This window comes from Gracilinanus agilis, chromosome 3 (genome assembly GCF_016433145.1).
Source record: "Gracilinanus agilis isolate LMUSP501 chromosome 3, AgileGrace, whole genome shotgun sequence".
Taxonomy (NCBI): Eukaryota; Metazoa; Chordata; class Mammalia; order Didelphimorphia; family Didelphidae; genus Gracilinanus; species Gracilinanus agilis.
In genome coordinates, this window is record NC_058132.1 from 201,012,658 (window position 1) to 201,029,520 (window position 16,863).

At 36.6% G+C, this 16,863-nt stretch overlaps 1 protein-coding gene across 1 annotated transcript in view; it reads right to left on the reverse strand.

Annotated features, from left to right (window-relative positions):
• The window catches only part of SIK3 (SIK family kinase 3), a 280,799-nt gene that overhangs the window by 56,915 nt on the left and 207,021 nt on the right, over positions 1-16,863 (reverse strand). The window contains exons 5-6 of the mRNA XM_044669586.1: positions 9,429-9,553; positions 8,786-8,909 (exon numbers count right to left, since the gene is read on the reverse strand). Coding sequence (XP_044525521.1) covers positions 8,786-8,909; positions 9,429-9,553 — 249 coding nt within the window. The remainder of the gene's footprint in view (positions 1-8,785; positions 8,910-9,428; positions 9,554-16,863) is intronic.

Sequence of the window (16,863 nt, forward strand, 5' to 3'; positions counted from 1 at the left end):
TCCCAAGAGATATTTCACATTTCTTTTTTACTTTTTAATTCTTTTGACTTTGCTTGATTGTTTCTTCATGTCTCATGGAGTTATTAGTTTTCACTTGCCCAAATATAATTTTTAAGGCATGGTTTTCTTGAGTGAGCTTTTGTTTCTCCTTTTCCATTTGGCCAATTCTACTTTGTAAAGAGTCTTTTTCCTCATACCTCTTTTTCCAAAGGGCCAATTCTGTCTTTCAAGAAATTTTTCTCTTCAGTGCATTTTTGTATATCTTTTTCCATTTGGACAATTCTACTTTTTAAAAGAAGTTCTTCTCTTCTTTAGATTTTTTTTTATCTCTTTTTCCAATTGGCCTATTCTGTTTTTTAAAATATTAATTTCTTCAGTATTTTTTTTGTGCTTCCTCTTGTACCACCTCTCATTTCTTTTCTCAATTTTTCTTCTACCTCTCTTATTTTATTTTAAAAGTCCTTTTTGAGCTCCACCATTAATTCTTTTTAGGGGGCTTGAATGCAAATAACATTTTTCTTTGGAGGCTTCAAATAAGAAATAATGACTTTGTTGTCTTCTGAATCTGAGTCTACCCCTGTCACCAAAATAACTTTTTATGTTGACTTTCTTTTTTTGTTGTTGTTTTCTCCCTTTCCTGTCTTTTTCTTTTCTTCTAGGTTAAAAAACTGCTAAAGTTTTGTTTTTTTTTAAAGGCTCTGTAACTATGGCGAAGGGAGCACTGTTCTAAGCTTCAGGTTCTTTGTGTGGCTGCCTTTAGAGCTGGCAATGGAGTTCTATCTGCTTTCAGTTTTCCAAGGTGTAAGAAGTGTGTTTAGTACTTTCTAGGCCTGTACTCTAGTCTGTGAGTAATCCTAAGCACTCTTTTACCCTTGGAAATGTGATCAGGGTCCCCTGTTCCCCTGTGACTGCAAGTGCTGGTGTGTGATGGTGCTCCTCCTCACCCTGGACTCAGCACAAGGACTCCAGTGACCTGGTTCTGCATATGGACAATGTGACAACATTCTTGCATCCAGAGCCCTAATCTCCTTCTAAGTTATTATGGCTGAGAGCTCCAGAAGCCTTGGCTGCTGCTTCAATTGTGCACAAGACCTGTTTGTCTCAGTAGGACCTGCCCTGGCCTGCTGCACTCCACCTCCACTGCAATGCATTAGATCCCTTATGCTGGCCTTCTAAGTTGATTTGTGCTGAAAAATTATTACTTCACCTTGTCTTTTTGTAGGCTGCTTTACAACATGTTTTGAAGTGTTACTGGAGGGTGTTTTGGTAGAAATCAGATAGGCCTCTGTACCTTCTCTGCTGTCTTTGACTCTAACCTAGTATTCTCTTCAATTATACAGTTCAAAACCTATCCTTCTCTTATATGTGACTCCTGTCCATGTTATCCATAAATCTTCCAAAGAATCCACACAATGTATTAGAGACCTTCATGACATTAAGTGAATATCAGTGAAAAAAGTGTTTTCTCCATGTGACAAACCTTGCTCTCACTCCAGAGCCAATCCAATTACTTTTCTTATGATACACTTCTTTGATGCTAACCTTTACAACACTTACCTTATGTAGTTCATCATTGGTATAGTCAAGTAAAACAAATCTCTGCTTAACTATGTCTAAAAAAATAACTTATTTGGGGGGCAGCTGGGTGGCTCAGTGAATTGAGAGCCAGGCCCAAAGATGGGAAGTCCTAGGTTCAAATCTGGCCTCAGAAACTTCCTAGCTGTGTGACCCAAGGCAAGTCACTTAGCCCCCATTGCCCCATAGTGCTCTTCTGCCTTGGAACCAATACATAGTATTGATTATAAGATGGAAGGGAAAGGCTCTAAATAAATAAATAATAACTTATTTTGCACCGAGTCCATCATTTGTCCTGTTAGAAAATGAGGATTATGCTTCATCACTGGTTTTCTGAAATCCTGGTTGGTCATTGTGATCAGAATTCTTAAGCCTTACAAATTGTTTTTCTTTATGTTACTGAATAAATCAATGCATTGTTTTTGTTCATTTCACTCTATATCTGTTCATATAAGTGTTCCCAGGATCCTCTGAAAATGTCTTTTTCAGTCATTTCTTACAGTATAATAATATTCTATTATAATCATATACTATAATTTGTTCAGCTGTGGTTTAATAGTTTGGATTCTCCTTAATTTTTGATCCCTGTAAAGCTGAAGTTTTGTTTTGCTTTTGATTATTCTCTCTCTGGTATCACTTCCCTCTTAACACCCCAGCCCCAGCTCCACCTCACTTTTTTTTCTGTTGAGTATTCCTGCACCAAATTCTTTGTGTGTGTGTTAAATTTTCTTTTGTCCAATTCCAATGAAAAGCTAATAATGAAGCTAATCTGATGTTTACTCCCTCTGTTCCTTTCTTTTTCTTTTGTATATTCATCTTCTCACACACAAATAATAAGAACTAAAAAAAAAATTATAAGAACTGAAAAAAATTACAAGAACCCCTTTACCTACTAGTTATCTTTCTCTCTTTTTTTTCTCTTCTTAACATATCAGACCAGAATGAACCCACTCAACAAGTTCCTTGATTTGTCTTATTTAATTTCATCAATGCCCTTATAACAAGAAATATTTCTTCTTCTCTAATTAGAATGTTAGAACTTCATCCTCATATAGCCCCTTCATATAGCTCAAATAAATTTACCTTTCTCAGTTTCTCTTGATTCACATTTGCATTCTAAAGTTTCTACTCAGCTTTATTCTTTTTATCAGGGATGTCAAAAATTTTTCTGTTTCATGAAAGTTCCATTTTTTCCCTCTATAGGATTATACTCAGATTTTCTAGTTACACTTGGTTGTAAGCATACATAATGTAATTTGGATATAATTTACAAATCAATAAACATTTGACATCTACTATATGCCAATTACTGTGCTAAGCAATAGGGAGGATACAGCTATGAAAAAAGGACAGTCCCTGCCCTCAATCCAAGTACAAAAGTAGGGCAGCAAGGTGAGAAATGAGATGTCTAAAAAGTCAATATTATATATGGGTTCTAAGGCAGAAGAATGGTAAGGGCCAGGCCATGAGAGTTAAGCGACTTGCCTGGGATCACACAGCTAGGAAGTGTCTGAGGCCAAATTTGAATCCAGGACCTCCTGTCCCTCGAACTGGTTCTCAATCCCCTGAGCCACCTTAACTGTCCCCTATCCTCTTATTTTAAATAACTATTCAAGTCTGGAGTGATTCTATTAGGGGTTTCTTAGTACTTGAACTCTTTCTTTCTGGTCAATCGAAGTACTTTTTTCTTTGACAAAAAAGCTGTAATGTATGGCTATGATATTCCTGGAACTTTTCATTTTAGGGTTTAAGGAGATGCCTGATGGATTCTCTTGGTTTTCATGATGCTTTTTGGTTCTAATAGATTCGGGCATTTTTCACTTATGATTTCTTAAGAAATAGTGTCCAGCCTTTTTTTTTTTTTTTTTTAAATTGGTTCTCTGGTAGTTCAAGGATTCTTAAATCATCTGGGGTTTTTTTTTGATCAGTTGTTTTTGATAGCAGATTTTCATCCATATTTTCGAAGTTAATTTTACTCTAACAAAAGTTAAAAGATAACAGTTGCTCATACAACTATTTTTTCCCTTTACCCCAAGGCAGAAAACTGTACCAAATCTTTGGGAAGTCTTCAAAGTCCTTTGTCACAGGTCTAGAGTTGGAACTTCAGCAATTATCAAAACTTAGCCTCCTCATTTTAGAGATGAGGAAACTAAGGCACAGAGAGAGACTAAGTGACTTAGGGAAGGATCATACAGTTAATAATTACCTACCTTGATCATGAATTCTCTTCCTTGACTGGCATTTTCTTCTTCTGAATTCCCATTACTACTTACAACTTTCACTATATAGAACTACAATAGGGCATAGTAACTGAACCTAAGTCATTGTTATATGGCACTACACACTGAGTAATTTCCTCACCACCAGTGCAGGCCTACACCTTCTGTGCAGTGTATAGTCCTTAGAGACCTCCCTAGAGCATCAAGAGGTTAAGTGATCTCCCCAGAGTTACATAGCCACCAAATGTCAGAGGCAACAACGTGAACTTAGGACTTCTTAGCTCCAAGAATAGCTTCTATCCACTACTCCACAATACTCGCTCTATAAAACTCTTAGAGTTTACTATTCACTCCTATTTTTTTAGTCCTTTCATTTCAGTATATGCAATTTCTTCCTTTGATTGTAGGGTAGGATCCTTGAAAGTAAAAAGATTATGTTCCTCTAATACTCTACAGTGAATACAGTATGGCCTAATTGATAAATATTCATGCATCAGGTTAGAGCTGGAAAGGACTAGGAGATTAACTTGCCCAAAACCATACAGGTATTAAGGGGTAATGACTAGGTTTGGAATCCAGGTCTTCTGACTTCAAATTCAGCATTCTTTCCACCTATACCTCAAAGTTTGTTGACTAGACTCAGTGATGTTAAGATGCCATAATAATAATTCTCCTCTTCCTAAAACACTCCCTTCACAGCTATTCTTCCATCACAGTAACCTCATGAATGTGATGTAATTAAGATTAATACTCATTTTACAAACAGGGAAACTGAGGCTCAGCCAAATCCTTAGAGCTAATAAAGCTCAAAACCTGGCATCTTAACAAGAAGATTATAGTGGTAGAGAAAAAAGATAAATCTAGCTCAGATTTGTGATACTGACTCTAAAAGAGGAACTCAAGTAGGATAACAAAGTAGAAAAAAGCTCTGGGCTTGAAATCAGCAAGACCAGGTTCAAATCCCACATTTGATTTATGACCATGAACAAGTCACTTAATCTATAATAGCCTAAGTTCTCTCATCTGTTAAATGGAATAATAATAGATGTAATATCTGCCTCCTGACACTGTAATGTCTCTGATGAAATAATGTAAATAAAACACTTTGCAAATTTAAAGCCCTAGATACACATCAGTTATTATAATCACACTATGTTTAACAGTATCACAGAATAAAAAAGCTATCAAGATTTCATTATTATTTTTTTATTTATTTAGAATATTTTCCCATGGTTACACGATTCATGATTTTTCCCATCCCTATTCCCTCCCCCTCCCAGAGATGACAAGCAATTCCACTGGGTTTTACATGTATCACTGTTCAAAACCCATTTCCATGTTATTCATATTTGCAGTAGAGTGATCTTTTAATGCCAAAACCCCAATCATATCCCCATTGAACCAAATGGTCGATCATATGTTTTTCTTTGATGTTTCTACTTTCATATTTCTCTGGATTGTAGTAGCATCTATCAAGATTTTAAAATAACTCTCTCAGTATCCTCTATATTAAGTGAACTGCCTAGAGTAGACAATGCTGGGTATAATCTTGCTCATAAACAGGAGAATGTAGTAAATTACCTCTGGGCAATTAGGACTACTTCACACTTACTGTACTTAGTAAGTTAAGAATAAATAACCTCCTGAACCTTTTCATCCTTCATTATTAAACTGCCTTTCAGATATACTTTGAATATATGCCTTGGAATTCAATTAATTGATGCCCTCATAGGCATTACTGAACTCATATGCGTCACCGACAGCAGGAAAAGTCAGTCTTCAAGCCTTCAAAAGTTTGTGTCCCAAGTTTTCATCGTTTTCTATACTCACTCTGTATGTACTGTTCCAACAATTATCTGTGAAATAGCTCCTGTATCATAAAGGAGTAACTACATCAGTGACTACACACAACTATCACAAAATAGTCAATTGTGTAGAAATCATTCACAGTATGACAGAACTCAGAAAGGACCCATGATTATCAGTCCATATTGTACACATTAAAAAACTGGTTATGGGAGAACATTGTGCACAGTAACAGCAATACTGTGGAATGATCAACTATAATAGACTTGGCTACTCTCTGCAATACAATGATCTAGGACAATTCTGAGGGACTTGGGACAAAGAATGCTATTCACCTCCAGAGAAAGAACTGTCAGAGTCAGAATGAAGATCAAAGCATGTTATTTTTCACTCATTTATTTGGGTTTTTATTTCATATGATTATTTTCTTATAAAAATGAACACTATGGAAATATATTTTGCATGATTATACACATATAACCCAAATCAAATTGCTTGCCAGCAATTTATATATTGTACCACATTCTGGACAGAGGCTCCTGAGGCAAGAGAAGTATATGATGACACAGTAGCATCTGGGAAGGGAGAGGGAAAGGTGGGAGAGAGACAATTTGGAGCATATAACTTCAGAAAACTTAGGTGGAAATTTGTTATTACATGCAATTGGTAAAAATAAAATATCTTTATTAAAAATAAAAAATGGCTATGAAGAATGTGATCAGGAGTTGTCAAAAACCTAATACCAAGCATACAGACTGTTGATAGATGAAATGTTAGAATTTAGAGGACTGAAATGAGACAACCTCTTCTACAATAGATTCTAGAAGGTTTTAGTGTGTCCAGTGTTTTTAACCTGAACAAGACACCTTTTTTTTTTTTTTTGACAAAAACAATACAAACATTTAGTTCCTTCTAAGTCAAAGGAATGCAGACTATCAAAGTGTTAATCTTAATTCATACCTAAGGGGGCCAACTGCACAATTACTTAGTCATTTTGCCAGGATAAAACATTATGGGTGAATTCTAGTCATTTGTCAGACCAAAATACCTTACTGAGGGAGCATGTTTTGAAGTGAGGAACTGAGGGCACTTTTGGCTACGAGTGAAGGTCTATATATAGCAAAGATTCTTAGCCTGGGGTCTACAGATAAATTTCAGAGGATCCATGAACTTTTATGGGAAAATGATTACATCTTTATTTTAGCATAATTGATTTCCTTTGTAATCTCATGTATTTTGTTCATTTAAAAACATCCTCCTGAGAAAGGTCCATAGCTTTAACCAGAAAATCAAAAGCATCAATGACCCAGAAACAGTTAAGAGGCTTTAGTTCAAATCATTGAAGTATCACTGTGCTACTGTGTCACCATATACTTCTCTTGCCTCAGGAGCCTCTGTCCAGAATGTGGTACAACATATAAATTCCAGGCATACTGGACTACAACAGGCTTGAACAAAGCAAATATAGTTCCAAGAAAACTGGGGGTCATGTCACTTTTTCCTCTGTAATGCCAATGCAACATAAATATTTATCAATACTATCTTGTACTATGAATATTTGTGCAATGACAATGACCGGGGGGGCACAGTGGAGAGAGCATAGGGCTTAAAAGTCAGAAAGACCTGACTGAATCTAGCCTCATACATTTCTGAGTTTCGAGACCCTAGACAAGTCACTTAACCACTTCCAGTCTCACTTTCCTCATCTGTAAGTTGAGTATAATAATAACACCACCATCTACCTCATAGGTTTTTTTCAAGGAACAAACAAGTTAACATATCTAAATTGTCTAGCAAACTTTAAAATGAAATATACAATGAATGCTGGCTATAAGACAATTCTCTATCTTTCACAAAACACTGCACACAAAATAGGGGCTTAGTATTTGTTGAATGAACGACAAACGGAGGACAGAAATTCCAATTAAACTTTGGAAATAAACCAAGAAGGAAAAAAACCCCCTCTAGTTGTAAGGTGCCTATATAGGGATTGACTCAAATCCAAGCAATTCATCGCTTTGCCTCATGCTTAAATCCTTTCTTTTCAGGTGTAAAGTAGCTCAAGGAAAAGATGTTAGCATAGCTTACTCAGGATATTATAGAGACCAGAGAAGTAGAGAAAAAGATTTTCTTTTATGCTCTGTTTCTATAAATAGCCTTGAAAAATGCTGACCCCACAAAGATCTCCTTTAAGTGGCTAGGACAATCCTACCTCACCTTTCATATAGAAGAATCAAAATAGGAAAGTTACTCTTTCCTTGCTCAGCAAAGATCCACATTCTTCAGTCATTAACTTCAGGGAAATAGCATTTCATTAAAAGTAAAACATGACTAATTTTTTTCTACTTATTCCCATAGGAGTTACACAGCTGTCTGGACCTTTGTGTCTGAGCCAATAGGGATGGACATATACTTTTTGTGTTCTCCCTTAAAATGAATATAGATTATTCAGCAGAACTAAAAACATCACTCCCTGCAACTTCTCTGGAACCTTCCCATTTTAACAGAAAGATAAACAGTAATATGCTTTGGATTCTAGGCAGCTTGTATCTGTTTTCAGTCTTAAAATCTTTCAGAAGCTTCTTACTTTACTGCCCCTTACTCACAACATTTTTTTACTTATTTGTTCATTTGAGTAGGGAGTAGAAGGATGAGAAATCCCAGATTTCACTAGTAGTTGGTGTGTGTGTGTGTGTGTGTGTGTGTGTGTGTGTGTGTGTGTGTGTGTGTGTGTGTGTGTTTAAGTGTGTTTAACCCTTACCTTCTGTCTTAGAATCAATACTATGAATTGGTTCTAAGACAGAAGAGCGGTAAGAGCTAGGAAATGAAGGTTAAGTGACTTGTCCAGGGTCACACATCTAGGATGTGTCTGAGATCAGATTTGAACTCAGGATCTCCTTTCTCCTGGCCTGGCTCTCTATTCATTGGGCCACCTAGCTACTTTCCCCCTCCGCCTTCCATAGGAGTTTTAAGTAGAAACCCAAGATATAAAGGTAGCTGTCACCCTCAGCCTCAAAGTCAGGTCTCAGTGAATACTACTGAGTCACTTAAAAATGCAAAGTCATATTGCTGGCAAGAAGCCAACAAACTAGGGTCTGAGGAGAGTATTTTGTCAACTATTCTCCACTGCTAGGTTCTTAGTGCTAACAAATAGCATTTGTAGTGTATGCTGCCCATTCCCTTACCTGTGGACATGAAAAATGGAATTCGGAACTTTCCACTCAATACCCGGGCCCGAAGATTCTGTAGAGTGCTTCCATCAAATGGCAGGGCACCACATACAAGCACATAGAGGACTACTCCAAGGCTCTGCATCCCAAAGAGAGAGGATATTTGATTAGCCCGCATCAAAAGAAATAAAATAGACCAAAGTAATGCGTGCATTAAGATGACAATCATAGACATGTTAATAGAACAAACATTTGTTTCTGGAGAAATAAAACTATTAATGTGAGACTGTGAAAAAACTGAATTTTCAGAGTATGTAACTCTCCTTCATTAAAGTATTTTCATTTCAAATTAACATCCCAAATATTTCTCTAGCTATTCTCTCTTTAAGTATGGAATGTAACAATGAAAGGAAGAATTTAGCTCTAGGCAGAGTAACTACTCAAACCAACTAGAGCTTGTGGTATTCATGTAATTGCTAGGGAGTTTCCATACAGTGAGTGGTGTTTCCATACATATGTGATGTCTATTAGGAGGCAGGGTCCATGTGGTGAAGATTTGACCAAGATTCCACTGCTTCTCTAAGCACAGATAGGGTACACAAAAGGAAATACTTATTATCATTAAAGACTATGTGCCATGTGTAAAATAACAACTTACCCAAATATCCACTTTAGGTCCATCATATTCCTTTCCTTCAAAGAGCTCAGGGGCAGCATATGGGGGACTCCCACACCAAGTCTTCAGTAATTGCCCTGGGGTAAAGATGTTACTGAACCCAAAATCTGGAAAGTAATTGAGAAGAGCAATTACTGTTACTTTTGCTCAACAAATACACTCCTGTTTCAATAAGAGAAGACTTTAGTGTGGTAAATTTTAAAGTTATCTGATAAAGACAAGACTTAGAAAAGCCATAATATTCCCATCATGACAGTCAACCAGTTAAAATAAAGACTGAAAGATGAATGGAAAAATGTAGGCCATGGGATTATAGAATCAAAACTAGGACAATACAGGACATCTGTTCTAACCCCCTCATTTAAAAGTGGAGGAAACTGAAGCCTAGAGAGGTTGTGACTTGCCCAAGATCACATGGGCATCATCCATTCATTAATCAGTGAAAAGTGTTTATTAAATGCCTACTATGTGCCAGGTACTGTGCTGGGTGATGGGGTTAGAGACAACAATGAAAAGTCCCTGCCATCAAGGAACTTGCATTCAGTCAAGGAAAAGAGCACATAAAACATAAACAACTGGGTAATTCCAGGAGGAGTAGGCGAAGTAGAGGTTGAGGAAATGAAGAAAGGTCTCAATTAGAAAGTTACATTTGAAGGAAACTGGAGATCATATGAAGAGGAGGTGAGGAGGGAGAACTTCTAAGGCATGGGAGACAAGTCTGCCCAAGGACTCAGTGATAGGAAAAAGAATGCTGTACGACAATGAGAATGACAGGTTCTAAGGAGGAGGCAGTATGAAAATGGATGCCTGGTATCTACAGCTTAACAAGCGAATTCTATCAAACATTTGAATAGTAAATCAATCCCAATTATTTCTACAGTATGGATACGAGCTTGATGATATCTAAATAATAAACCAGGGGGAAACAAAGCCAAGAAAGAAAACTGGGAACTAATATCTAATGAAAAATGACGCAAAGATTTAAATAAAATACTAGCAACTAGGTTACAACATATTGAAAACTGTTAATGAATGAAGTATTTATTAAATATGGCATTTATTACTACATACAAATCACTGAGGACACAGATAGAAAAATTAGATCATCCCTTCTCTCAAGAAGATCATATTCTAATGGAAAAGACAACATTTAAGTAAAATTTCAACTGCAAGTCAGATGGGAAGGTCCCATAGTCCCTAGGGTTGCACAAAGTAGATGGTAATGACTCTTCTTTAATGTCATTTCTATCAATAAACTACCAGTTCTGGAGGCAGCTGGGTGGCTCAGTGGATTGAGAGCTAGGCCTAGAGACAGGAGGTCCTAGGTTCAAATCTGGCCTCAGACACTTCCTAGCTGTGTTACCCTGGGCAAGTAATGACCCCCATTACCTAGCCCTTACCAATCTTCTGCCTTGGAATCAAGATTCCAAGACGGAAGGTAAAGGCCCCAACAAAGATAAATAAATAATAAATAAAAGTAAACCAAAAAAAATCTATCAGTTTTGATGTCAAGTTATTTGACAGAAGAAAGGACTTTGGTAATAAGAATTTTCTTTAATATACATGGCTATAGTAACTTCAGGAGTAGTTGACAGGCTGCATTTCCAAAGGGATTGCTTCTCAGACTGGTGGCTGGGAAGCAATGGGCTTTACCATTCCTCAGGTTCTGTCTCCGTCAGAGTTTGAGGGGACATGGTGATCAAGGCAATAGTGGTGGTGATTTGGCTTGTCTGATACATATTGTTTCCTATCTCTCCCTTGGGCTGCCCCATGGCTTTAACAGGCTGACCTGTTTGCTTTTTGATAGCTGTGGACCTTTCTGGATGTGCCAGAAGATGGCTAAGGACTGAGCTAGAGCAGGAGTACTGTTTTGGGGGCTGCCAATCCCTGGGTTCTTGTGCTCACCTGCTTACTGTAGCTAGTTAGCAGTTGTTACTGTTGATTATGAGGAAGGTAAACTCCTCCACAATGATTTCTCACCTCAGTGATGACTGGATATGAGTGGAAAACTAGGCTCAAAGCAAGTCTTGTGATTTGGAAGATAATGCTATTCACAAAGTTTTGTGGGGGGTTTAGATTCTAGGGCTATCGCTAGCAGGGTCTATGGGGAAATAGTGGTCAAGCTGGTGGTGGTGATGGTGGTTTAAGTCACCTAGAAATGCTGCTTTCTATCTCTCTCACAGGATGCCCCATCACTTTAGCATTATGAACATACTGGGTTTACAGACTTTTCCTTAATATAGAAAGTAATATTTATCTAAATCCAAGAGTAAACATTATAATGAAGTTAAGAGGTCTGGACAATAAGATCAGCTGTAAAGCAAGGATGCCCATTATCATCACTACCATTTAACATAGGGCTAGAAATAATAATTATAGTAATAAAATAAAGAAAAAAATCATTTGAGGGAATAAGCATAAAACCATTAGCACAAAGGTAGAAAGAGAAATTCCATTCAAAATAACTATCAAATATTTAGGAGTGCATCCTTCAGCATTATTCAGAGGCTTTTGAATCTAATTATAAAACATTCTTTGAAGAAATAAGACAGATGCAAATTACTGGGGGGAAAAGTTAATTGCTTTTGGGTAGCTTGAGTCCATATAAGAAAAATGACAATATTATTTAAATTAATTACTTAGTCTTGTACCAAAGACTTCCAAATGATTATTTCATATAGCTAGAAAAAAGAATGAAATTCATATGGAAGAACAAGGTCAATAATAATGGGGGGTGAGAGGAATGGAAATGGAGAGAGAGTTGGTATCTATTAGTAACATTTCCTAATTAAAATGATTTGTTACTGATTAAATAAGAGAAAGGCCAATCAGCAGAACAGACTAGATACCCAGCATATTAAAGCAAAAAACCCAATAGCACAGTGTTGGATAAACTTACTCAGTTATTGGCTGAAGGACTCACTAGTTCAGTAATTCCCAAAGTGGGTGCTACCGCCCCCTGGTGGGTGCTGCAGCAACCCAGCAAAGTGGTAATAGCCACAGGTGCATTTATCTTTCCTATTAATTGCTATTAAAATTTTAAAAAAATTAATTTCCAGGGGGCTAAGTAATATTTTTTCTGGAAAGGGGGCGGTAGGCCAAAAAAGTTTGGGAACCACTGCTCTAAAATGACCAGTAATTAGAGAAACATATTAAAGCAAATCTGAGGTTCCACTTCATCCAATTCAACTTGTTAAAATTGATGATAAAGGGATAAAGTTGGTGACAAAATTGTTGGAGGGGTTGGGGGAAGACTCCATGACATATTCAAACATTATTTATGGAGCTATGAATTAGATCAGTCATTCTGGAAAGAGATTTGAAACTAGGTACAAAATGTCACTTAACTGTACATACCCTTTGGCCCAATCACTACCAGACTTATTACTCCAAGAAATTTTTTTAAAAGGTTGAGGTGGGATAAAGACTAATATGTTAAAAAATTTATACTAGTTCCTTTTGTTGTAGAAAAGAAGCAGAAATAAAGTGGGTAACTAACCATCATGTGGTGGACAGCTGAATAAATGATGACACAAATATGATGCAAAACAGTTTAAACTTTAATAGCTTAAAACTACACTAAGACTTTTGGAAAACTCAATATTACTGAACCATAAGAAATTATCAAAAAGGTCATGATTTCAAAGAAGCCTTTTACAAGTGATGCAAGATTAAGTGAAGAGGGGCAGTGAAACAATGTATAAAGTAATAACACATATAAAGAAAAACAACTTTGAACTATCGACGAACTATATTCAAATTAGTGATCAAACATTACTCCAAAGGGCTTGTAGGAAACATGCCTAACTTCCTTTTGGGGAGAAGATAATAGACTACAAATATGTTGTCAAAAGTGAGAGTACGAGATGGGCAAAGGGAAGGAGAAAACCATCAGGAAATGACAACCAATCTATCTCTCTCTGTCTGTCTGTGTCTGTGTCTGTGTCTGTGTCTGTGTCTGTGTCTATGTCTGTGTCTGTGTCTGTGTCTGTGTCTGTCTGTCTGTCTGTCTGTCTGTCTGTCTGCCTCTCTCTCTCTCTCTCTCACACACACACACAAACTTCAATAAAATAATTTTTTTTTGTAAAAAATTCATACAACAGATTATCTCCAGTTCTCCTTTTCAGGGAGTTATTAAATTTGTGAGTCGGAGAACTCTTGTTGAAGTAAAGCACTTGATAAAAGTTTAAAAACTTGGAGAGATTTGAGTTAGATGATAGTACAATTAGTTGATTGAGAGGCTAAATCCAAAAAGTAGCTGTTAATGGTTCAATGCCAAATGGAAGACATCTCCAATGGAATACTTCAGGGATCTTGGTCTGACTCTGTGCTGATTAGCACTGTTCATGATCCACCAGGTTCAGTCTTCCCAAACATCAAGGAATTCAGGTGTGCCACACCATACCTGGCAGTCAGGCTCTTTTTAATCCATAGAGCACATTGTTTTGTAAAGTCCACACCATGGCACTGTGCATTTGTTGGAGTTTTTTCCCCTTCTGTTTTAATTTTGGTTTATTTTTTGAGAGAATTTAACACATGCATTTAAAGTTTTTCCTAATAAGCAAGTAAAAAAGTACATAAGATTCTTCTTGTTGAATGAAGCCAGCAGATCTCTCCATTACTACTTCTTTTTCTATAATCAAGAAAGAAGGGGTTTACAGTTTCCTGTGCTCCAAGTGGAAAATCTTTATAAACGAAACAGTAATTACAAAGGGAAGATGTTTCAGAGGTAATATTGAGTTTTTGTTATTATTATATATTTATATAAAAAGCTCACGCTGTCAAAAAATGACAAAATTATGATAAGAGAACGGGGGGGGGGGGGGGAGGGCACGCACACATCTGGAAGACCATATGGTTTCTGTATTACTTTCCAACCTGAGCAGCTGGCTGCTCAGGTTGGGAAGGCTGAAAAAGGCCAAGAAAGGCTACATTTTTGAGTACAGGATCCTTGGGAAGCTTTGCAACGCCAGGACTTTAAAAAGTCCTTCAAAATTCTATGAGTTTGAACTATTCTATCTCTCTACTCCTTTTACCTATATAACAAATCAATAAGAATTTATTTATTCAAGTCAAGCTAGTTATGACTATCTCCAGTCTTATTCTTAATCCTGTTTCCAATACATTGCCCAAGCATCGTCCCTCCAATTGTCATGTCACATACTTTTCCAACAACCTAAGGCCCACTTCCAAGAAAAATCTCATGGAATAATGCAATTTATTGGGCTTGTTTTGTTCTACTTCAAAAATTACCCAAAAACTTTCAGGTTTTTTTTAATCAAAATAATTTTGTGAAACTTCCCTTTGTAAAAAAGTAACATTTAAGTAAAATCCAATGGAGAAAGCAACTGCATCTGACAGCATATGCATCAATTCCCATATTCCCAGTCTACCAGAACTATAATTCTCCTCTTTTCTCTGAGATCATGATTAGCCTCTACAATTAATCTAAATTTGGCAGTACTTCAATGTTGTTTTTGTATATGTTTACATCAATATTCTCATGAATCTCTGAATTCTTCAATTTAGTATTTTTTATGGTATAATAATATTCTATTATACTTACATACCATAATGTTTTCAGTCCTTTCCTAAGAGATGGGTATCTAATTTATCTGTAGCTTTTTATGATTTTGTTAAACTGGGGGCTTTTGTTTTGTTAGAAGTGGCCCCGAGTAAACAACAAGCTGGTTTCAGAGAAATATCAGGAACAGAAACATCCATTTATCAATCAACAAACATTTATTAAGTAATATTGCAGACATGGGGGAAACAAAGACAAAACCAAAAAAAATCCTTAACATAAAGGAACCTTTATTTATATTTGTACATATACAATGTCTACATTTCCAACTTATAACCTTATTGCTTTATAGTAAGGATAAAGACTTAGGATCTAAGGGGATGGTACGATCTATCTAGAAAATAAAAGGAAAGAAGAGACAAGGAATTCATAAAATGTGTACTTTTTCAGACAACAGAACCCATGATAGTAACATGTCTTTTCTTCTTTGGAGCCTAGGTTTATTTATTTCCTTCCTCACAGGTAGCTCTTAACATAATTTGTTAGATCTCTTTTCTAACCGCCAACACTTTAGTTGGTTAGGATTAGATTACAGGTTGAAATGGCAGATTGTATTCTTTTTGTTCTTAATTCAGAGAAGTCAGCTCTAATTTGAATCACATTTCTATCTTTTAGGGATGAATGAAATACCAAAAAATGCTATGAATTTAAAAAGTTGAAATTGTTAAATGAGACAAAATCAGGAGCTGGGCACTACCCAATGCATTAATATTATAACAATAAGTAAAAATAAATAAAAATTGAGGAGTCCAGGGAGGGAAGACAGTAGTACAGACAATAGAAAATGTATTATTTGGCCCACTACAGAAGGATTCCTCTGATTCCACTCTGGACTGATGAGGGAGCTATTCTAATAAGACTCAGATGGATTGGGATCAGCAAAGATGGCCAAGTAAGAGGAAGATCATCAGATCAAGTAGTGATTAGAAAATGGAAGAAGAAATCATAGTTTGGTATTATTCTGGCACAGGTCAGTACAGAAGATAGCCAGAGCTGGCACTGGGTAGAGGAATGAGCCAAGAAAGCCTATGCAGAGCCTTAAAACACCATGACTAGGGTAAAACCTATGGCTGTGCATATGACAGGGAGTGAGTCTACTCATACTCAGCTCTTGGAAAATGAAGCCAGGGAAAGGAGTGTAGCAGACCACTGGCAAGTCTATGGTTCTGTTCCTCTAGTCTAAGCCCAGGGCAGGATCCTAGATTCTACTTGTAGCCAAGGGTTAGGGGTAACTGAAACATCAGGACAGGGAGAGGAGACTAGAAGCAAGCCTGCAGTTCTGCAACTCAACAAACAGAACCTTCATGTGAGCCAGTAGTTGTCTATTAGAGCTCCAAATAGAAGCAAGCCTGTACTTCTGTTGCCCAGATCCATGACGACAACAACAAAACCTAGATACCATATCTCAAGAAATCATGAATGAAAATTGCACAGACAAATCAAAACCAGAAGGTAAAGTGTAAAAAAAACAACCCACTGATTACCTCCAGAAAGAAACAACAAAATGAAAACCCCAAAGAATGTCATTAGCCAAAATGCAGAGCTTTCAGCTGAAAGAATAAGAAAGAATCAAAGTACCAAGGAGCTAAAGTTAGGATCATATAAAGATTTGGCAACTACAACTATTTAAGAAATGGAGAATTTGGAATATGATATTCCAAAAGTCAAAAAGTATAAGCTTACAGCTTTGATTTACAACCAAGAATAATCTAGCCATCAAAATGGACTATAGTTCCACAGAAGAAAAAAAAAGGGGGATAGCTGATGAAATATAAAATTTCCAGGCATTACTAATGAAGAGACTAGAACCAAATGGAATCCTTGAAATGAAAG